Source organism: Danio rerio, chromosome 22 (assembly GCF_049306965.1).
Source record: "Danio rerio strain Tuebingen ecotype United States chromosome 22, GRCz12tu, whole genome shotgun sequence".
In the NCBI taxonomy this organism is placed as follows: domain Eukaryota; kingdom Metazoa; phylum Chordata; class Actinopteri; order Cypriniformes; family Danionidae; genus Danio; species Danio rerio.
Genome location: NC_133197.1, coordinates 21,995,312 through 22,020,000, shown reverse-complemented (window position 1 = coordinate 22,020,000; position 24,689 = coordinate 21,995,312). Strand labels below are relative to the sequence as shown.

The window sequence follows — 24,689 nt, the reverse complement described above, 5'->3', positions numbered from 1 at the left end:
TATTGCTGGATTTGGCTTTATCATTAAATATACTCTCATTGCTCTTCGTTTGAAGGTACTGTCCAACTCCTTCATATGTATTTTCCGACTGTATGATGTAATATAATGTTTTAAGATGAATAAATGAGCTCAAAGAATGACCAATAATGTGCGAGAAGTGTTCTTGAGAGGCCCGTCTGGATGAGAAATATGCTTTAGTTTTGTGTGTCCCAGTGAAGTCATAAGTGTATACATTTACACTCACCGGCCACTTTATTAGGTACACCTGTCCAACTGTTTGTTAACGCAAATTTCTAATCAGCTTATCACATGGCAGCAACTCAATGCGTTTAGGCATGTAGACATGGTCAAGACAAGCAAACGGAGCATCAGAATGGGGAAGAAAGGCGATTTTAGGTGACTTTAAACGTGGCATGGTTGTTGGTGCCAGACGGGCTGGTCTGAGTATTTCAGAAACTGCTGATCTACTGAGATTTTCATGCACAATCATCTCTAGGGTTTACAGAGAATGGTCCAAAAAATGTCTTCTTGATGTCAGAGGAGAATGGCCTGTGTGGTTCGAGCTGATAGAAAGGCAACTCAGATAACCATTAGTTACAACCGAAGTATGCAGAAGAGCATCTCTAAACACACAACACTTCCAACCTTGAGGCAGATGGGCTGCAGCAGCAAAAGACCACACCAGGTGCCACTCCTGTCAGCTAAGAAAAGGAAACTGAGGCTACAATTCGCACAGGCTCACCAAAACTGGTCATAAGAAGATTGGAAAAATGTTGCCTGGTCTGATGAGTCTCGATTTCTGCTGCAACATTTGGATGGTAGGGTCAGAAATTAGCATCAACAACATGAAAGCATAGATCCATCATGCCTTGTATCAACGGTTCAGGCTGGTGGTGTAATGGTGTGGGGGATATTTTCTTACCACACTTTGAGCCCATTAGTACCAATTGTTCATCGAGTCAATGCCACAGCCTACCTGAGTATTGTTGCTGACCATGTCCATTTCTTCTTAAGAACAGTGTACTTATTTTCTGATGGCTACTTCCAGCAGAATAACACACCACATCATAAAACATGAATCATCTCAGACTGGTTCCTTGATCATGACATTGAGTTCACTGTACTCAAATGGCCTCCACAGTCACCAGATCTCAATCCAATATAGAAATTTTGGGATGTGGTGGAACAGGAGTACTGGGGGTACTAGTAAGGTGTAACCTCATAAAGTGGCCGGTAAGTCTTTAACTGCATGTTTGTCTTTGAAGATATACAGATGTTTCCTGTTTATAATCATGTGTGTGAACAAGTCTATAAATAACATCCTTTCTTCTCATCATTGGGCCGTAATATTTAGCATCTCATCAGTGTTTAAACGTGTTTATTGTGTTTACATTTACTCTTTAATCCAAAGCAATTTTAGAAGATAGGATAAAAGAAGCATTTGAAATGATCATTGTTAATAGTGGATTTTAAACGTCCATATTGCATAAAACTAATTAATTTATTGTTTACCTTATGGACGAGGCAGTGGCGCAGTAGGTAGTGCTGTCACCTCACAGCAAGAAGGTCGCTGGGTTTCTGGTTCGAGCCTCGGCTCAGTTGGCGTTTCTTTGTGGAGTTTGCATGTTCTCCCTGTGTTCGCGTGGGTTTCCTCCGGGTGCTCCGGTTTCCCCCACAGTCCAAAGACATGCGGTACAGGTGAATTGGGTAGGTTAAATTGTCCGTAGTGTACGAGTGTGTGTGTGTGTGTGTGTGTGTAAATGAATGTGTGTGGATGTTTCCCAGTGATGGGTTGTGGTTTGGAAGGGCATCCGCTGCGTAAAAACGTGCTGGATAAGTTGGCGGTTCATTCTGCTGTGGCTACCCTGGATTAATAAAGGGACTAAGCCGACAAGAAAATGAATGAATGTTTACCTTATTACTTAAATACTAATATGAAGTTATTGAAAGGATTATCCAGTTCTTGATGTGCGAGACAAATGCAGTTGTGATGGATGATATATATTGGATTCGGTTTATATATTTGGCCTATTTTATTTATTTATATATATATATATATATATATATATATATATATATATATATATATATATATATATATATATATAGATAGATAGATAGATAGATAGATAGATAGATAGATAGATAGATAGACATGTAATGTGGTTTATTTTAGGATAAATAAATTCACAATATTGAACCATATATTGAAACATCTGTTTATTTTCCAAAACAACTAAGGTAAGGGATCAGAAAAATCTCAATCAGACGTGTTTTAAATGAGGGAAACAAACAAGTTACTGATGTGAGAACCTAAACTTTGTTGAAATTCTGTTAATTAAACTTGTTTTTTTTTTTTGGCTTATTTACTTTTTTTATTCAGGTTCAGTCTCTTTATTAATCAGGGGTCACCACGGCAGAATGAATCGACAATTTCTCAGGAAATAGTTTTTTATTGCGGATCACTGTCGTAAAAGTTGTCTCTCTCATTCTTTTTCTTTTTGACTTAGTGCCTTTAATAATTAGGGGTCGCCATAGCGGAATGAACCACCAATTTCTTTAGCAATTGTTTTACGTAGTGAATGTCCTTTCATAAAAGTTTTCTCTCTACAGAACAAACATTATTTATTTTATTTTACATCTATGAGTAAAAATCTCCGTTATTTGAAGATAGCACTGGAATTGGCACTTGTGTGACTTCAGGAACTTAAATCAAATAGTTTGATAACATTGACCGACAGTTTGGGTATTTTTACAAGCCTACAAAAACAAAATGACAACACATTTGTATTAAATTGCCCCGCTGTCATAAGGCGTTGTTGGTATTTGACTAGTGGTGACACATATTTAAACTATTTCCCTTCTAGTTATGCTCGTTGGGTTAATCTGGTCAACATGCTCGCTATTGGTCGCGGGAGGCGCATTATGAGGGACGGGCTCTACATCTGCTGGCTCTCTGTCCTATAGAGAGGCTCTGGGGGAGGGAGAGATCCTCCACAAGCGGCCCTGGACTGCCTGTTTATTTACTAGCGGAACGCCTGATTAATTCAGCACGCTGAATATCGACGGCAGGTGCTTAGCGAGAGACTTCAAATGCCCGACGAGAACCGCAAATCCGCGCGGTCTGCCAGTCGTTGAGCACAGTTTTGCCATCGAGTGGCTTTCGTTGGGTTTGTTCGCGACTCAACGAACGGCGGCGGTTGTAAAATAAAATAAAAAAACAAGCGAAGGAAAGTTGTTTGCGGGGTTATTTTGGATGCCTGGTTGTTTGTTTTCGTAATATGGCTCAGCATGGACACCATCATGTCGCGAGTTCTCAAAAGGCTTTGATGTTGGAGCTGAAAAGTCTCCAGGACGAGCCGGTTGAAGGCTTTAAAATAACTTTAGTCGACGAGTCGGACTTGTACAACTGGGAAGTCGCGATTTTCGGACCCCCAAACACGCACTATGAGGGGGGCTATTTTAAGGTGAGTGACGGCTGACTGGATGTTTTCTTTGTTGTCAGCTGACTAAAGTTTTACACATCGTCATTTGACGTCCTTGTCTGTAAAAAAGAAGATTCGAATTATGCCCTAGCTTGTTTTATTGTCTTTGTTTATTGTCTTTGCTGTAAAAATATACATATAATTGGTGTCATTCCCTTTAACGTTAAATGGGGCGAAAGGTCAACTGTTCCAAACCTGTTCAGCTGATTTGATTCCATGGAACACAGAATAAAACATAAGGACAAAAATTTGACCGTCAACCATGTTCTTTGTGTTGTCTATAATAAATAATGCTTGGTTCGTAGACGTGGGTGAAAACAGAATTTAAACATTCTCTGTGTCTGTTCCAAGACGAATTTGAGTTCTAAATTTTAAAGGCCAACATTCCAAAATTCGACAGTGCTCTGTTGTTCCTCATTATAGTTTAACGCGTTTCAATGGGACGTTGAGAGAAATAGTTGCTCAAAGTTCAAGTTATTTTAACGATTATAAGCCTTTCCTCTATGGGGCCTGATTAGACTAAAAATAATACGTTTACAAAAACAAATTTGTTCATGCACTGCACAATTCACATTTACAAAATCAAATTAGTAAATTCAAAACAATTAACACATACACATAATTTGTGAATTTACAAGTAAAAATATTAAATATTTTCACCAAATTAATTGGATTTGTGGTTTGTAAATCATGTTTTGAACTTACTAATTCGATTTGTGTATTATTGAATCGTGTTTTGTATTTATGAATTGGATTTGTGTATTTTTGAATAGTGTTTTGAACTTACCAATTGGATTTGTGAATCGTGATTTGAGCTTACAATTTGTATTTGTGTATTTTTGAATTGTAATTTGAATTTATAAACTGGATTTGTGTATTTTTGATCCGTGTTTTGAACTTCCGAATTAGATTTGTGTATTTATTAATCGTGTTTTGATCTTATGAATTGGATTTAGGTATTTTGCCAATCGTGTTTTGAACTCTAATTGGATTTGTGTATTTTAACAATTGTGTTTTGAACTTAAGAATTTGTTTTGTGTATTTTTAAATTGTTTATTGAACTTATGAATTGGATTTGTGTATTTACGAATCGTGTTTCAAACATACGAACTGAATTTTGTAAATGTGACTTGTGTTGTGGATGTATTATATTGTAAATTTATTATTTTTGTGACTGATCTGGCTCCACATTCCTCAAGATAAACGCCAAATATTCCTGATTCAGACCATAGTTTTACTACAGTACATAAAGGTCTCAAAATCACTGCTCGTACATTATTGGTCAATTTTATATTACTGTATTAAAACCAGGGTTAGTTTTTATGACCAACTTATCACTCGCCTAAAGTACAAAATGATGTAATATTTGGAGCGATACCTCTTGTGGTGTTATCTGTAAACAGAAAACATAAGTCATATTTATCTCTCCATCTGCCAATAGTTTTGTCATGATATAATCCTAGTCCATAAATCTGACCAAATTATCCGCAAAACAGCTTGAATATCAAACCCAGATTTGATTTTCAAGCTGCGCCTTTTGAAAAGACCGAAATAATCCAAAAACATCAACCTACAGAGAAATACATTTTTGCTTTAGCCTATAGCACTTCTCAATCTCTTCTTCTGACAAACCATAACTATAGGATATTCAAGCATAGCATTTTTGAAAAGACCAAAATAATCCAAAACCTCACTCTGAAAGCTTATATAAATAGATTTTACTTTAACTTTTTACTAAATCTCTTCTGTGTCCAAGCAAAGTCACTCTGTCAGGCCAGAACAATGGCAGTTATATTTAGCCTGGCTTCATGGTGATCCCTGTGTGCCATTGGCTTACATGCAGGCCAGCCAACCTCCACACATAGTCATGCCATTAGCAAGTATCCACTGACCCGCTGGGTACGTTGGCTACTGAAATTCAGCCCCAATTGAACCAAAAGCAAATTTGATGGCGCTATATAAAGTGTCTTCCTTTCGTCTAAGCAGGCATAGCTGTGAAAATCTAATTATCTCCTGTTGTTTTTATTCACTGATGTGTAAAACCGCATCTGTTTGTTGGCGTTGGAGGAAGGAAGCAGGTCAGCCCTGAACCCACTCGCCGTCTCTTCCAACAGGAAGAGATGAGTTACCATGACTTCCTGTACACTACTCTAACAAGTCAGCAACAGACTAGTTTCCCTTCTGCTTTTGGTCTTCTTTAGTAAATTAGGCGTTCATGTTGTTGTTTGGTTAAATGATTATTCACAACAAAACTCTCTCTGTATTGTGTCGTTTAGTTTATTATTTAATGTTATAAATGTTTAACTGTGCTGCTGCAAATTTGTTCATGGGTTTTACTTTTTCTGTCCGCTAAAGTTTATCTGTAAAAGTGCTGATAATTTATTAACACTTTATTATTAAACATAAAATGAATCCTATTTTTTAGACTGGTATTTTATTCAATTATTTCAAATTATTATACATTACATAAATTTTTCTTCGGCTTAGTCCCTTTATTCACCACAGCGGAATGAATTACCAACTTATCAGCATGTGTTTTACACAACGGATTCCCTTCCAGCTGCAGCCCAGTACTGGGAATCACCCGTACACACATTCACACACTTGTGCACAATCATACACTACGGCCAATTCAGTTTATTTAATTCCCCTATAGCGCATGTCTTTGGACTGGGGGAAACTGGAGCACCCAGAGGAAACCCATACGAACACGGGGAGAACATGCAAACTCAACACAGGAACGCTGACTGGCCTAGCTGGAACTGAAACTAGTGACCTGCGATTCAATAGTGCTAACCACTGAGCCACCATGTCACTCTTCTCAGTTGTTCATACCCTTTTTCCGTTTTCACACTTTAAATGAACTTATTTTATGAACTTAATAACATGTGATGAATTTTTGTAGTCAGTTTTTACAGAAAAACAACATATTATTAAAAACTGAATTGATCTAATAATACATTCTTCATAAAATCATGTTTTTGGTTATATAAACTTATACTATATTAAACTTATATACTTGTATAAACTTTTTTTGTTTGTTTTCTATGGTTCTGTATACAGAACCAAATGTTCACATCATCATCACATTATGCCCATACTGTACTGTACGCCAGTAATTGACACAAGCTTGTTGGTCTGGGTGATTTGGCCTAAAATCAAAATCTCGATTAGTTGAACATTCTAACTTGATTACGATTAATTTATTTATTATTAAACGATTATTTTATTTATTTAATTTGTTTTGCTCTCATAGTTCACTGATAAGTTTTGCACAGTAAAATGAAGGGTGCATCACTTGATTTTAAAGTAATTGAAGTAAACGCGCACTATCTACTGTTTCTTTTTATTGAACATCAGTGTTGAACTAAAATTAAAACGGACACTGCTCTCCGCACCGCACACTGTCATCACTGCTACCAAACCGACCAATCACAAAGCTATGCGTCGGTGTGACGTGGAGTTAAATGTTTTTGGGTTTTTTTAGGTGCGTGGGTATGCGAAGGTAGTATAATATCAGAATAATATAATAAGTATAAATAATAATAATTTAATAAGTATAAATCAGCCTTAACTGAGTGTTTGTTTGTTCTTTTTTTCTGTGTCCAGTTGTCAATAACAGCCTGGTCCAATGTTGATCTTGTAGCCAAAATAAGTGGTGTAAATTTCTTTAAACATTTGTGGGCATGTTAAACTGGTATAATGATAAAATTTGTTTGCACATGCCATAAAATGGAGTTCACTATTAAAGTATGTGCAACTGAATGTGTGGCTAACATAGCGGTTCTCAAACCTGCCTTCTTTAACAGCCATGATTTAGATAACCAGCTTATTAGAAGAGGGCTCCAAGAAAGAACCGTGTTTAAATGGACAAGATGCCAAGTACGCCATGATCCTGGATTCACATCTATGTTTATCTTGGAACATCATTTTCGTTCGAAAATGTAATTCATACCTATTCCCTACCCCTAAACGCAACGATAACTGTGTAAATTATTCCCATTATCAGAGGGGAATAATGGGGTATATGCCGAAGCATGCTAATAGGACTTTTAATTTGCCTGTAACCCGAGATAAGCGCTTCCGGCGAATTGAATGCCAATGCAAAATCCGGTGCGTTTAAGGTCTGTTTTCTTTAAAAATCAGCGATCTCCACTGGCTGAGTGATATTCGATTTAAAGTGGGTCTCAGATTGTACAAGAATCACTGCATTAAATTACATTTCCCCTGCCATATCTTTATAATATGAGCATTTATTTTACCCCAGTATATTCAATGGAGCTTCTGCGTGAGCCTGCCGATTCTGACGGGCGTGTGCGAGTAAACAGCTTTTTGTCTCGTTTTACACTTGAGCAACCAAATAAATGCTAAAGTTTATTTAACTGAATGTATTTTAATGACATTACAACATCGATACTGTATAATGAACCATATAAAATGGAAAAAAGTTCACAATAACAGGTCACCGGAAGTATATCAGCATGGGAACAGCACTAGTCCGGCATATACCCTATAGTTGGATAACAGTCATGTAGAATGCATAAACCTAACTGTAAGTCTAAACTTAACATAAAAATATCCCTTAATTCTGAATGGCTGATTAGAATGTTGTTCCAGGATCAACATGGATGTTAATCCAGTAACATGTCCAACTTGGTGAAATCAGGTTGGAGTTCCCACCATAGTTTTCACTGCTGGCTACCTCTTGCACATGAGAAAGTCGCTGAAAAAAAATAAAATTACACAGCATTGTTTGTAATGTCAGTCATCAGATGGAATTTACTACAGATGAATATGAACACACATTTAATACAAAAACTGAAGAACTATAGCTGCGCCGCATGCTTTCCTACTATATATTATGTCGGAAAACAGTATGAGAGTCTAGTACAGGGGTGGCCAATCCTGTTCGTGGAGATCTACCTTCCTGCAGATTTCAGTTGCAACCCTTATCAAACACACCTGTCTGTAATTATCAAGTGGATTCCCGGTCCTAATTAATTGGTTCAGGTGGGTTTGATCAGGGTAGGAGCTAAACTGTACAGGAAGGTAGATCTCCAGGAACAGGATTGAGCACCCCTGGTCTAGTATGTCCAAATTCATTGTATTCGAAACGCAGTAAACAAGAAGTACTCGGATGACCTAATACTGACCTAATGCGAAATTTTGTTTGAAAGTATGCATCCAATGGACACTTCTCTATCCTATGAGGCCACGGGAGAGAATTCACCAATAGGAGTGAAGTGACGCAACTGACCCAGGCGCGTCATGTGATTATGATAAATGGCGAATTCCATTATATATTCCAGTATAATGCTCACTTTCACTATATAGGACATACTCTACTTATTTTAACAGTAGTGCAGTAAATTCAAATTTAGTAGACTGTTAACGATTTTTGTAAATTACACAATATTTAACTCTAAGCTGTATTTTACTTTAAAATAGTTATGCAGTATTTTACTAAATCTTAAAATTGCATTGTGAAAATGACTGAATATTTTACACTAAAGATATACGGTACTGTAAATAAATATACAGCAAGATAACTGGTGCTATAAATGTAAATACAGTATTTTTGCTGTAAATGATTTACAGTAAGTTACTGGCAAACTGAATAAACAGTAGATTATACTGGACATTGTTAACTTACTCAAGCAGTATGCATTTTAGACACAGCTTATGTATGTATATTTCTGACTGTGTACCACCTAACCTCAGTTTTTTAGCTAAGCAGAGTTTGGCCTGATTGTAAGGTTCTCATGAACAGGATGTCTTAAAGCAGGCGTCAAGTTGTTACACGTGGCTGTGGGTTGACAGGTAGCAGGGTTCGTTCATGATCAGCTTGTGGACCCGCTCAAGCACGCACACACCCAGGCCCTACGGCAGGTGATGTGAGCTGGGCCTGGCTGTGCTTGACTCAGCCTGGCAGCTCGAGTCATGTTACCCTCCCCTCTTGAGTCTGACGAAGCGTCAGGGAAATAAGAGACTGACACTCCAACTGGGCCTGTTCTAGCTTCGTTTAGTGCCTGGAAGGTGTTTGCAGTGAGTCAGCTTGCAATAACTTGGTTTAAATCTTTCAAGATGTTTAGTATGATGAGGAATCATTTGTGAGAATGAATTCATGCTCCGCTCTCACAGTGCTGTTCAACTTGTGTATTTTAAAAGAGTTGTTGATAGGCTTAATGAGAAGAATGCTTAAAATACTGTATGTTGTCAATGTACAGCAATGTGAAACGTGGAAAAAAAAAATTTGATGTATTCCAACTTATAGGATTAGGAAAATAGAGAAACAAACTAATTAAAATGGATAAATCTTAGTCTGTGTCCTAACGTTATAAACAAAGAAGACAGTAAAAATAGTGCAATATTTTTGAAAACAAGTGTATGAATATAGTTTTATACGCTTATTTCATGCTGCCGCCATTTTAAAGAACGAAAGCGAGGCTGTTGCCACAATTTTAAAATGAAGACATGTTGTAAACATCACTTTAATATTATTCATTCATTAATTGTCTGTAGTGTGTAAATGAGTGTGTGTGGATGTTTCCCAGAGATGGGTTGCAGCTGGAAGGGCATCCGCTGCGTAAAAACGTGCTGGATAAGTTGGCGGTTCATTCCGCTGTGGCAACCCCAGATTAATAAAGGGACTAAGCAAAAAATAAAATAAAATGAATGAATGAAAATCACATTAACCGTTCAGCGGAAGTTTATCGGTAGGGGATAAACCTACTCTAGAGGTACTAGGGTTTTGATATCACTTCGAAACCTAATTGGTATTGAGCCCTAATTTGTTATACATGTTGATATAAATGTATGTTGTATGTGAATCAACATTGTAACCGATCAGATATAGATGTTCTAAAATACATGTGGATCAAATAGACAAATCCAGAGTGAAAAGCTGCTCTAGTTCACAGAGAGCGTTTTGCCATCTAATTAGGCTAATTACCTACACAGAGCAGACCCTAGATTATTCTTAACTAGCTTTCAGTGTCAAGTGAAGAAACGGTGGGAATAAAAATAAAAAAAACAGCTTCCTGTTTCTGGCCCCCAGGGACCGTCTGTCCCTCAAGGACAACGTTTCCCCATTCTCTCTAATGTTTCATTGGGATGGAGAGAGTGAGAGCAGCTTCCGGAAGATGAGGAGAATGAATAACGGAGGTGTAGGAGAGCAGGACAGTTTGTTCAAGGAGAACAGCAGTGACCTGGTTTATTTCCCATACTAGTCCAATATCCATGGGATTTTCTTCCTCTCATTTTCTTTTAAATGGGATTTATTGTACGAGAGAGATTTATTTTTAGGTTGTGTTCCAAGACAGGGATTTCGAGTAAAAAAAAAAAAAAAAAAAAAAAAGCTATTATAATATTCCACATCATTTTACCCAAATGCATTGGTAATGTGAAGGTGAGTCCAGAATGAGTTTCTAATGTAAACCAAATGATGTGATGTGACTTAAAATGAACATCTGCTGCGTGAACTCTAATAAACACATTGAGCAGCAACTCGTATGTCAATAGCCAATAGACACTTGATTTACTGACCAATAAAGACTTATATGTTAACCATGTCCTGAATTTAGAGACGTTGTAATGAATTTAGCATCTTGTTAGTGTTGAACTTGGCATCATTGTTGTTTTTGAAGTGGTGGCTGTTGCGTAAAATAATTGAAGCTCATTTGGTTGATTCACACTTGCCAAAAATTGCGTTTTGTGTAAATTTGTGTGTCAATTGCATATGCTTGCGCGATAAATTGAGGTGTGATTCATGGATTGATCCTTGGATTTTTGGAGTTCATCACGATTGTAAGCTCAGCAGATTTCGCTCTAAGCTGTTTTATAGCTAGTAGACTCTCAGTGAGCACGAAGAAGAGTGCTTTTGATCATGCACTGTACACGGTCAAATGTACTTTTAGCACATTGTAGCACATTGTCGAAAGTTTAATTACGTACAAAACTGAATGCCTCAAATCCGATCTGCCCGTTTACATGATAGTCGCATTGTCACATTTCCAATTTATATCTGATTTATTTCCACATATGAAGGAGGCCTGAAGCCAATCTCTGAGAATCCAAATGCATGCGTTTTTTTTTGTGTGTGTTCGCACGGTCATAGAACAGATCTGATTTGTGTCACATATGAGCAGAAAATCCAAATTGCATTACATTTAACTGGCATTGTAAACGGGCCTATTGCTGTGTTCACACCAGACGCACGCGTAAATAGACGCGTGAACATTTGAGTTTACTCGCTTCATTTGCACATCAAAATCCGATTAATTTGTGCGTTAAATCCAGTTCATTCGCTCGTCAAATTCACTGAGCTATAGATGTGGATTCTCGTCATGGGCAGGGCTTCTGTCTGCCCGGTGACTCTAGCTTCGTTGCTAAATTTCTAACATGGATTTTATTGAGAAAATAACTGTTTATGTGCTTAATGAAAGCTGAAAAACAGTGTCGATTCATTTGGAGCAGTGTCTGAGTGCACTAGATCCTTTCAGAGGTGCACCAGCATTGTGAGCTCATAAACTCCTCCAGAAACTATACCTGGATGATGGAGGCTTTCAGCGGTGCTTCTGACTGAGCCGAGCCCAGTTTGATGAACTGTTGTCGGTGTAGGCAGGAGGATTTCACCCGGGACGCCGCATGAATGTCTGCTGAAGTTCAAGTTTTTGAACTTGAGTGTTTTGCGCGAAACACGCGTTAAGTCCCTCAATGTTGATGAGGGAGAGATCATCACTAATGGGCGGGGCTTAGAGCGCGGGAGAATTTAAATCAAAGTGTGTTTCTAATGTGTGATTTTATTAAAATTGAATGATTGCTTTTTAGCATTAGAGGCTGGCTATGTTCATGCGCTGTTGCCACACAACTGCGTTTAAATCCCTTAGAAATGTGATTTATCCCCCCTTTTAAACCTTTTTCATTAAATCATCAACAAGGATTGTTTTACGTTCAGTTAGGGTGTCAAAATTAATAGTTTTTTCGATTCAATGCGATGCAGACACAAACAATTCAGCATCGGTTCAGTAATAATCGTAACCAGTTATTACTAATGTCATTTATCACGTGTGTTATATGGCCGTGGCTTACTATGGCGAGGGAGGAGACCACTAGGAATTAAAACACTCCAACTATTTTAAAAGCAGATAACTGTGCACATTTCACTGATTGTGAGTTTGCTGAACAGTCTTTCACTGACAGGATAGTACATCAGAACACAGCTAGGAAAAAATGAAAGTAAACTCTCTCTCTCTTTAACTTGCTCGCGTGTTCGTGAGGTGATGTTTATCTCCTCTCTCGGCTGTTACAGTATTAACGTACTTGTGGATCCAGACACGAGTGTGTCTGCAGAGAAGGTTTTCTCCACCGCATCGCCGTCTATAATAGACATGGGCCAGTATAAGATTCTGATGGTATGATAACCTTGGATAAAAATATCACGGTTTCACAGTATTGTGATTACTGCTCTAATATATGTTCTTTTAAAATGTCTGGGTAAAAAACAGCAACTTTTTTCCACTTTAAACGCAATTTATTTTATTTTGATAAACATTTAAAGTATTTTGGAACCGTAAACATGTCAGGATAAATCATTAAAATGAATCATTGACTTGTGCTGTCTTCATTAGTTTTAAAAACAGAGATTTGTGTTAAATGCCATTTAAAAAGGCATCTTTGGATATCTTTTCAGCTGGAGATACTGGTGTCCTAAAAATATATATATTTTTTGTTGAACGTATGAGCAATCATAGGAGTTTAGGAACTCGCTCAACAATGCTAAAAAAAGCAAGGGGGATAATATTTGCGTTTGTTTATTTGCTATAAATGCTCATGTTATTCTGTGCATGTACTTGAGTTTTGTTTGATGCATTTAAAAAGTGTGTTTTCTTTGAGCAGGTATAATTAAATGTACAGTACATATATGTCTGCTTGTATTAAATGACAATTGTATTGTAAAGGATATACTGTATAAATATAAATATATTAATAAATTATAGATTTTAATACAATAATTATTATGCTGCTAAGTAAAATATAAAATTGTTTATGGAAAGTATCGTCAATGCACCCTGATGCACTGAGATATCGAACTGTGAGACCAGTGTAGGTTTCACCACTAACGTTTAAGTGGCATGTTTAAGGATTGGCAGTGTGGGTGTTTATAGAGCCATCTGGTGGTAAAAACTAAACTCCGAATTGATTCAAGAGAGAATCGTGATGGATCCCAAAAACCTAAGAATCATTCCATGAATCACAAAATATGGATTTATTGTCTCAGCATAGCATATACAGATGACACGCACAACAGAAAATGAATCATTTCTCAATTCATAATGGATCGATGTATTGTCTCGGCCCCATCTTTACACATTTTCAAATGCTTAAAAATATGGAACTCAATGGTACTAAGAGTCTTACGGCAACTTTTAGCCATTTAAACCAACATCACATTGATGTCAAATACTGACATTTATTCGTCAGGTATGGCAACCAAAATCCAACATCTGATAGACGTCATAGTGGTAACGTCGTCCACACAATGTCAAGCTGTAACAATATTAGACATTGCTATTTGGTTAATTTTTTTTTTAGGTTGAACGTTAGATACTGACGTCGGCCAGACATTGGGTTCTGAAATCAACCTGATTTTTATTTTTCAAACAAAATGCAATGTCCCCACGTTGCTGGAGTACTACATCAATCTGACATCATGTTGACGTCTTCTGCCTGCTGGGTGTTTAAGGCCATTTCGGTCATCAGACAGTAAACGTCAGTCATCTTGTCATCAATGACATGCATCTAAACAGTCTATGGGTCAATGCGTGTGACGATTTTGGACATCTTATTTTAATGCTTCCAAACAGTTTGCTTGCTGCAATTCTAAATCTAAATGTCTTGAAGTAGTCCATTATGATGTGATTTTTCTTCTATATGCGGTTGGATTGGACAGGAATCACAGGACTGATTTTTCTAACCCCCATAGACAACAAAAAATAAAGTAGTAACTGCAGGTTGAAGGAAAGTAGTGGAGTAAAAGTACCAATACAGCACTAAAAATGTACTCAAAGGAAAGTAAAAGTACACATTTTCAAAACTACTTGGTAAATTACTATTCCTGAGAAAAACTCTTTCATTACAGTAGTTTGGGTATTAGTAAATTGTTACTTAACACCAAGGGTGGCCAATCCTGTTCCTGGAGAGCCACCTTCCTGTAGATTTCAGTTGCAACCCATATCAAACACACCTGCCTGTAATTATCACGTGGTGTTCAGGTCCTAATTAATTGGTTCAGGTGTGTTTGATATGGGTAGCAACTGAAATCTGCAGGAAGGAGGCTCTCCAAGAACAGGGTTGGCCACCCCTGCTTTTCACCATTGATGTTTTCAAAAACTTTCAAAAAGAGAACAGACTTCTTTCACCCCAGTAGAAAACCTCTTTAAACTGTCAATGGTTTGTCCTTTGCAGTTTTAGCATCTAGGGAGCAGGGTACATCAGATTTCTGGGCGCATTTGAGATAACCTGTTGGATAAATGTTGAAAGTAAAAGTACTTTCATTTCATGGGGTCTTTTAGTTTGAGTTCTCTCATCTAGTTGTTGGGCAATGTAGCTAAAGAGAGAGACGCCTGGCCCAAAGGCTGTCACAGGAGCTCTGCTGTGTCGGGTCATGTGCGAGTCCTGTAAGCTGCCTCTGGAGAAACCTAATACTGTTACCTTCTTACATGGATCCCTACTTGAGGTTTAATAGGCTTGCTCACTTGAAAGTTGCCCGGTGCTGCTTGGGTTTCAGGAATCGAGTATCACTTGATACATACAGGTGTTACACACACACACACACACACACACACACACACTCTCTCTCTCTATCTCTGTGTGTTTGCGTGAGAGAGAGGGAAAGCTGGGTCTTTTAAGCACACACCAGCTGACCGTGCCAAATCAGCAAATGTAGTGTGCTGTGGGGGGTTGTGGAGTGGTCATGTGTATGTGTGCCCACCACCCACTGTAGTGAAAGGCACCAGGCTCGGCTCGCTACAGATTGTGGAGGATTTGCATGGATGTGTGTGTGTGTGTGTGTGTGTGTGTGTGTGTGTGTGTGTGTGTGTGTGTGTGTGTGTGTGTGTGTGTGTGAAGGGGGGTGTTTATAAATGGATTTGCATGTTACGGAGCCTGTGTGCAATTGTTTGGCTTTAGAATGATAGAATCTTTAAATATGGTGTTGCCGACTACCAAGGTTGGCATGATTATGATCCAATAACTGTTGCTGTTGCTAAATAAAAACAATGTAAGAATACAAATGTAACCATTTTATTAGTAATAACTATACATTAATAGTACATTTAAATGTAAAAATTCTTACTGTATCGGGTGTGTTTCACAAACAATGTCATAACTTGCGGATGAACTATTATAGTGCAATGCATCTTTTGGGAAAAGAACAATGTCATGAGGAATGTTTCCCAAAACAGTAGTTTCTCTGTCGCAGATCCTGCATTTGAACCACATTTGTTATAAAGTAAAGCGTCCATAATGATGCTCTAAACGGGGTAGAGTAACAGTTTCTTTAGGGAAACCCCATAAATTTTTGTGCAAATTATATCCTTTGACACGCACACGCATTAAAAAAATCTATTATTAGTTTTGGTAAACATGCACTTGTTTTCCATATTAGTTGAAATATTTGTAAACGGCACCTATAGGGCCAATGTTTTCTTTACAAACACCATTGACAACATTACATATTCTATTCTAAAAACTACTATCACGTACAAAAAGCTAACGCATATTCTAATCTCATATATAAAAAAATAAATGAATAATGAGGCTGCTTATTAAGAAATAAAATTGAATATTTATTAGGAAACTAGAAAAATCCTACTTTAATAATGATGATGATGATGATGATATAATAATAATAATAATATTTTTATTATTATTATTATTAGGTAGAATATTGTTTATTTTTTTAAGTCTACTTACAATTTGACACATGCAAACCACTGCAGAATTTTTTTAACCAACAGGCCCATGTCATATACAGTACAGATACTTAATAAATAACCATTAATTAAATGCATTAACGTATGCTATATATTTTTGATTTCACAAGCTTTGGAAATGTAAATTCTGCATTTAAATAATAGGTCACCTTGCTTTAGTCATGACTCATGAGCCACGGCTGTTTTCAAAATGGCATAATTGTTTTTAAAGTGCACTACGGAGGCAATGCAATTGTCAACATGAAGATCGCTAAAACTGAACTGTAAAAATACTTTAAAGGCAGATTACACCTAAGAGAGATTAATTTAATGTTTTTTTTATTTATTATTATTATTTTTTTAGCCATTCCAAGTTTAAATGTTGGAACATTCTAACTGAATAGGGCATAGGGGGATAACTTGAAATAGAACACAGCCAGGTACTCTGCTTCTAACTACAGCTCTAGAGGTGAAGTTGCAAGTGTAGAAATTTACGGCGTAGTTTGCGAATGTTGGCTGGAACGATGGATTTGGGAAACGTCAAATCAATTGAACGTGCGACCTTAGTTGGCTAACGATGGTTCTTGGAAACACACCCCAAAATAATTTAATATCCAATTGCAGTAAAACAACATTGTTGTTGTTAATAAAATTAATTTAAATTGTAAGATGATTATTATTATTATTATTATTATTATTTTTGTCATCAACAACATCAACAAATTTAATAACTGTAATACAAATGCTAATAATGGAATAAGAAAACATCCATTTAAAACAAAGAATGCTTTTAATATAATTTGTTGTATGTCTCATGTCATTGTCAACAAGAATATTTTAAAATTATAGTAATGTACGCTAAATTGGGAGATGATTATTATTGTAATTACAAAGAATATTTAGAAATTGTAATGGATACAAATAATGTAATCAATTTCAGCTGTAATGTAAAAATTGAATGCACGTTTTCTGTAACTGTATTATGTTATCATATAGATATGTTATGTATAGAACTGTATTATGATTACATGATTGAGGATTTTGTTGATTTAAAAAATGTCTAGGCATCACAATAGACTTTGCAAACTATTGCAATCTACATCAGTGCACAGAACGCCTTAGCAACACTCTAGCAACGTATTATATCCCCAAATATCCTTAGCATTTTATTCAGATAACTGTTTTTGGAATATTTTAGGAAATTATTATGTGGCCACACAGATTTTGAATGGCAATTTTGGGTTATAGAAAAAAATATTTTTGAAATGGGTACTAATAATAGTAAATCCCACATACAACCTGCATACTCATCTTGGCATTTGGTTATCAGCTCCCACGTGAAGCTTACAGTAGAGCTCACACTATTGACTGAAAGCATTTCTACATGTGCTTGAAGATGAGTGTTTCTACAGCACAACGCTTGGAGTCTTCTGCCCAAAGGCGGATTATCAGCCTGTGCTATAAATGATTTGATATGCAGATGGAAGCTTAACTTGTAACAGGCTTTCAGCTAAATCAGATATTCTAAAATGAACAGCATTTTCAGTGCGCGCGTGTGTGTGTGTGTGTGTGTGTGCGTGTGTGTGTGTGTGCGTGTGTGCGTGTGTGCGTGCGTGCGTGCGTGCGTGCGTGCGTGCGTGCGTGCGTGCGTGCGTGCGTGCGTGTGTGGTCTGTTGGTGCGTGAGTTCCAGCAGCGAACAGTTTGTAGCATTCAGCCAAAGAATACATAATCCCATGTGTCATGGAGGTGTATTTCAGAATGTTACTGTAAATGAGGTCTTGGGTTTTGGTTTTGCAATGGCCTCTATACTTGTGTATTGCTGGAAGATGATGTTTATTCCCTAATGAATCTATTATTTCTTTCAGGCACGCATCAAATTCCCTATTGACTATCCATACTCGCCTCCTGCCTTCAGATTCCTCACCAAGATGTGGCATCCCAACATCTATGAGGTATGACCACACAAACGGCTGCCAGAACAGTGTTGTGGATGAAATAATTAATTTTTTTGGCAGTTCAATTCATTTAATAAATAGCCAGTTAAATATATCTTCTTTAGAAGTCTCACCTTTTAATATTTTCTATTAAATGTGAAGCTGCTAATGAAATTGCCTAATTTAACTGTTATAATTGCTTTTGTATCAGGACAACTTTTTTCTCTTCTTTTTTTTCTTCTTACAAAAGGGACTGAGTTTATTACATTTAATGCACTATGAAGACAGATACACACATACATAAAGTGTATATATATTAATGTTTGAAAGATTTAAAACCAAAATCCTATAAATATTTCAACAGAGTTTAGATCGATACGGAGAACTGGAAGGGACGGGATGGTGGGGGAAAAATGGGTGGATAGGAGAAAAATAACAAAAGAAGTGATAGGAAAATATATATTTAAGATTTCCTGTTCCCTCGCTGAGATGCTTTGCATGATCTCACTGAGAAAAAATTGATACAAAAGCAAATATAACAGTCAAATTAGCCAATTTCATTAGCAGCTTCACATTTAATAGAAAGTATTAGAAGCATCTCAGCAAAGCATCTCTGCAAGATCACTGAGATGCTTCACATGATCTCGCAGAGATGTTTTGCATTATCTCTCAAAAGATGTTTTTCCACAAGCACTTGTTCACTTCATACGTGTCAAATCTCCTGTTTTTGCTGTGATTCTTCTGTGTATTGCCATTCTATCCCACTATCATCCCATCATTAAGTATTTTCCCATATTTCTCCCATATTTTGAATCTTGAAATTACATTGAAATGAGTATAGAAATGTCTGCGTTCACTTTCGATCGCCTTCATATGCAGCCTCTGAATCAGTGAACGCATGTATAAGTGCTGACTGACGGACGCGCTCCATATGATAAACTGATCCCAGATCAGCTTCTGTACACACCATTTAAAGTGACTCCTCTGTTATCAAACAAGAGAAGAGCAGCAAATGTTAAATCTCTCGTTGTGTTTTATTTGATAACAGATGTCACTTTAAGAATGCACAGATCTATAATGAAAGCCTTCGATTACTTTAGTAACTGTGCTTATTCAAGAGAAGTTGTTGTTTAAAATAAAAAACACAGGATGGACATATTTGCATATTATTAAGTGTATTTGAAGCTGATCTGGGATAAGTTTTTTTTATATACGGAGTGTGTCCGCTAGTCAGCGCTTGTACTGTACATGCATTCACTGATTCAGGTTGCATATAAAGAGCGATGATAGATGCACAGCTTTAATGGAAAGAAAGTGAATGCAGACATTTTTATATTGATTTCAGTGTGCTTTCAAGATTTAAAATATGGGAAAATACTTATTTATAGTATGATATTGGGATGGAATGGTAAAATACAGGACAATCCCGGCAAAAACAGGAGGATGACCTGTATGAAGTAAAAAGGAAGTGTTTGTTTAACAACCGTTTTGCAAAGGAACAAAAAACGTCTTCATGAGGGAACGCAAAAACTTAAGATATATATGAGCAATTCTGTGCAAATGTCAATCATGCCATGAAGAAAATTGGAAGTTTTCACCAAAATACGGAAACCGTTTCTGTTTTTTTTTTTTTTTTTTTTTGTGTATGCAAGTATTTTAAAGTACTTTAGAAATACTCAAATGCATCTGTTAATGTTTCAAACTATTCTATTTGATTTACCAAATTCACACAAGTGGCTATTTCACATCTGCCACATCCATAACGGAGAGATGTCACATCCATAATGACACTTTTTCCTCAAATGTGAAAATATTAAATAAAATAAATCCAATGATTTTTCTTCTATAGAGAGCCAACTTATATCTTTTTGATTGTCATCATTTTATTTTGGTTTGTGCCGTTTAATTCACAAAATTACTACAAAGTATGTTGTATACTGTAAACCTGCAGACTTTTTTTGTCACATCTATGACGCATGTTTATTTTCCACATTTAAAGTACAAAACATGTTTACAGATTAATATTGTTGTGGTCTCTTAACTCTGTGGTCAGTTGTTCTGGAAAATATAGACAAAAGTTTCAATATATTGTTTACATTTACTTTCTATGCAAATTTATGTTTTGAGTTTTTACTGCAAATGTCACATCCATAACGCAGGAATTGCTCCTATATTTTCCTATCACTCAGTTTTAGTTTTTTTTCCTCCCATCCATTTTTCCCCCACCATCACGTCCTTTTCAGGTCTCCGTAGATTGATGTATGAGGTTTTGTATGCGTTACAAAAATTATCCTATAAAGTCTTACAATCATGTTTTTGTTAGATTTGTTTTGTACTTTTTGTGGATTTTACAAATTCAGACTGCCTTCATGCTATTTCATATTCTTAACTATACGTTTTTGTAAATTTCAAAAACTTAATGTATTATGTTAATTTAACATTTCAGAATGGCGATGTCTGTATTTCCATACTGCACCCACCAGTAGATGATCCTCAAAGTGGAGAGCTGCCGTCAGAGAGGTGGAACCCAACACAGAACGTCAGGTACAACATATGGCTGTAATTTCAGGAACTTTTTTTTTTTATCTTACAAAACTCATATATGCTATAGGTCTTAAATTGGGAATAGATATCAGAATACATGTCGAATTGTTAACAGGAGCAAAAACTCACCAGCAATTATTGGGTACACCTTTGCTAGTTTCAGATTGGACCCTAGTTTGCCACGAGAACTGCCTTGATTCTTGGTATTGTTTCAATTAGGCTCTAAGGTCTCATTTATAAACATGGCATATGCGCAAAACGACAGTGGAAACGTGTGTACGCCACTTCCCACAGAAAGGTTTTGATCTATAAAAAACGAACTCTCTAGAAGAATGTGTGCAGCTGTAAGTACACCAAGTCATTGGTCTAAAACTCAGATTTGCTCCAACCCTAATCAAACACAGCTGATCCAACTTATCAAGGGGTTCAAGACTACTAGAGACAATTAAGCAGGGATGAGTTGCAGGTGGCTGGAGTTAAACTACGCAGAGGTGCGGCCCTCCAGGAATTGAGTTTGAGACTACTGCTCTAAGTTAACCTAATTACCTAATTGAACCAACTTGTGAGTCATATTCATAAACAAGTTAAAATTTATTCGGGCTAACTTTTCATTTTTAGAATGGTTTCTGTGCAGATTTGATAAGAGACCTCTGGAAATTTTCCTCCGAGATCTGGTCCATATGTAAATGCCATCATATCAGAATGCTCTCATTTCATAACATCCTTATGGTGCTCTATTGCAGTGTTCCTCAACCACGTTCCTGTAAGACCACTAGCTCTGCACATTTTCCATGTCTCCTTAACCAAACACACCAGATTTAAATCATCAGCTCATTTGCAGAAACTGAAAGACCTGTAATTTCTGTGACCGACAAAGGAAGCATCCAAAACATGCAGTGTTGGTGGTACTCGATCTCTGGGGTATATGGTGACTGTGGAGGCCATTGGATTTACATTGGTGAACTCATTCACTAAGATGTTCAAGAAACCAGCTTAAGATGAGATCAGCTGTGTGGCACAGTGTGTTATCCTGCTGGAAGTAGCCGTTAGAAGATGGGTACAGTGCGTTATGAAGGGATGGACATAGTTTATCACAATATTCAGGCAGGCTGTGGATTTTAAAGGATTTTTGTTAACATTAAAGGGCTTAACGTATGCCAAGAAGTCTCCCTCATACCATTACACTAAGCCTGAATCATTAATACAAGGCAAAATGGATCAGTACTTTCATGTTGTCTGAATGTTGCAGCAGAAATCGAGATTCATCAGGCCAGCCACCTTTAATCCAGTCAACTTTTGTCCAGTTTGTGTGAGCTTAAGGATTGCCGCTGGTGTGCTCCTCTACTGCTTTAGTTCATCTGCTTCAATGTCTTTTTGGCTCAGAGGTATTTTTCTGCAGGCGACTTTTATAACGACTGATTGAGTTACTGTTGACTACAGCTCAACAAGGCACATTCCTACCAAGAACTGCTGTTTACTGAATACCTTCTCTTTTTTTGAAAGAAGGTCATGGTCATGTTGTTACTGGAAATCAGTTTTTGTAATACTCTGATCTGCTCCTACAACCATGCCACATTCAAAATCCCTTAATCACCCCTTAAATCATCTAAAACAAAAAATGCTTGCTGGGAAGTGGCATGTTTTACGGTTTTCTTCTGTAAGGAAGTTGCATTGTGCAAACACTCACCGATCCTGATTGAGTTACTGTTGACTACAGCTCAAGGCACATTTGCCCCAAGATCTGCTGTTTACTAAATACCTTCTCTATCAGTTTTTGAAATACTCTGATCTGCTCCAACAACCATGCCACATTCAAAATCCCTTAAATCTCACCCCCCTGCCAGGTCTTCTTGACTACATCTACATGCTTACAGTAGCTGCCATGTGGTTGTCTGGCTAGATATTTTTAAGCAATTGACTAAGCCCAGCAAACAATTTTGTGTTTAATAGACATCTAAACGTAGGCCGCTTGCCTTAAACTTGCTGTCAGTGAAAATTTAATAGACATCTTACAATAGCCCAAAACTAGACTAGTGGTTAAATAGATGGACTATACAGACTTTGTGTGTAGTCATTCATTTCTGTTTATTTGAAGACTAGTCTAGTTTTGGCCTATTCTTAGAAGTCTATTGGATTTCCACTGACAGCCCAAATGCAGTCTTGTTTCAGCCAATACGACTATGTTTGGACATCTATTAGATTTCTGTACGATATCATCTAAAACAAAAAATGCTTGCTGGGAAATGGCATGTTTTACAGTTTCCATTTGTAAGGAAGTGGTGTTGTGCAAACAATCCCCTTTCCAGGTTCAGCAGTTTGAGATCAATAATTAAGCCAAAGTGTCATAATTGGTTCGGTTTAATCAGCCGATATCTGCTTCTCATTCAGGACGATCTTATTGAGTGTTATCTCGCTGCTGAATGAGCCCAACACTTTCTCGCCTGCCAATGTGGATGCCTCCGTCATGTACCGTAAATGGAGGGACAGCAAGGGGAAAGACCGAGAGTATGCAGAGATCATCAGGTTAGAGAAACACTCACTCAGAGTCTTTCTTTGAGTTGTACTTTGCATGTGCACTCATCTGCTTTGGTTCTGGTTTCCAGGAAGCAGGTTTTAGCTACCAAAGCTGATGCTGAACGGGATGGCGTAAAAGTGCCCACCACACTGGCTGAATACTGTGTTCGTACCCGAGCTCCACCAGCAGATGAGGGCTCTAACTTTTTCTACGATGACTACTACGATGATGAGGACTTAGACGACGATGAAGAGGAAGGTGAGGACTGTTGCTATGATGAAGACGACTCCGGAACGGAGGACTCTTGACAGCCAAAACTCACCACTTCCAGTTTCCGTTTGGTTTCATAGCTTTTTAAATCAAGGCAAAAAGAAACGTTTCGTGTTTGAAGATCTGAGCTCATCAAAAAGGGCAGCAAACTGATCCCGGTCAGACGCTTTATGGATTTATTATTTTTTTTATTCCCCACATTTTGTTTTGTCTAGTCTTTCAGGGGCAGGTCGGGTACAACCAATCAGTGTGCAACAGTTCAGCTCATGTTTATTTGATCCTCCATAAACATCTTGCCTTACAAAGGCGTCTGATCTCAGGTTTTCATTCTCTGTGATGTTTTTTTAAAGTATTGCCATCTTGGGTTGGCGGGAAAAAAGTAGCGAATACACCTTCTCAGGGCTACTTCTCTTACTTACACCACAATGCATTATATTCAGCTTCTGTAGCCATGGACTGGACATGATCAATGTTCTAGAGGAAGAGAGGATCTCAGCAAAGCTTCACCTACCATTAATACCATACTAAGCTTGGGACTTTTAATGCGTTTCATATTATCCCAAAACAAACCTGTCTTATTGGTTTTGTTTTTCGCTTTCATGGGGTTGCCAGGTAGTGTGTTTGAATCTTCGCTATATTTAGTTCCTCCGTCACATTTGAGGATGTTTTAGTTTTGTTAAATATATATATATATCCCTTTTTATTTTAAAGCTTTGTGGTGACTCATTATTTTTTTCCGAAGCTAAAATCCTCTTCAGGAAAATGGACATGAGACGTTGGTGTGATTTGACCCCCAAATTCACAAGCGTACAAGGGTATTTTGGGCCACATTTCCCCCTTTTCTTGTTTAAGCTTGTTTTTTTGTTTTTTTTTGGTATCTATTTAATGTCTGAATAAAGATCTTTATTAGAGTTCCTGTTTCAGTTGTTGATGAATAGAGAAATTCGGGAATAAAATAATAAATCT

The 24,689-nt window shown here is 37.2% G+C and overlaps 1 protein-coding gene across 1 annotated transcript; it reads left to right on the top strand.

Annotated features, from left to right (window-relative positions):
• Positions 1-3,049: 3,049 nt before the first annotated feature.
• cdc34a (cell division cycle 34 homolog (S. cerevisiae) a) lies at positions 3,050-24,634 on the top strand. The gene is given in 5 exon segments (NM_200958.1): positions 3,050-3,467; positions 18,326-18,412; positions 20,841-20,938; positions 23,327-23,461; positions 23,542-24,634. Coding segments are annotated over 5 exon segments (726 nt in total). The 5' UTR covers positions 3,050-3,281; the 3' UTR covers positions 23,762-24,634.
• The last annotated feature ends 55 nt before the right edge of the window (positions 24,635-24,689 follow it).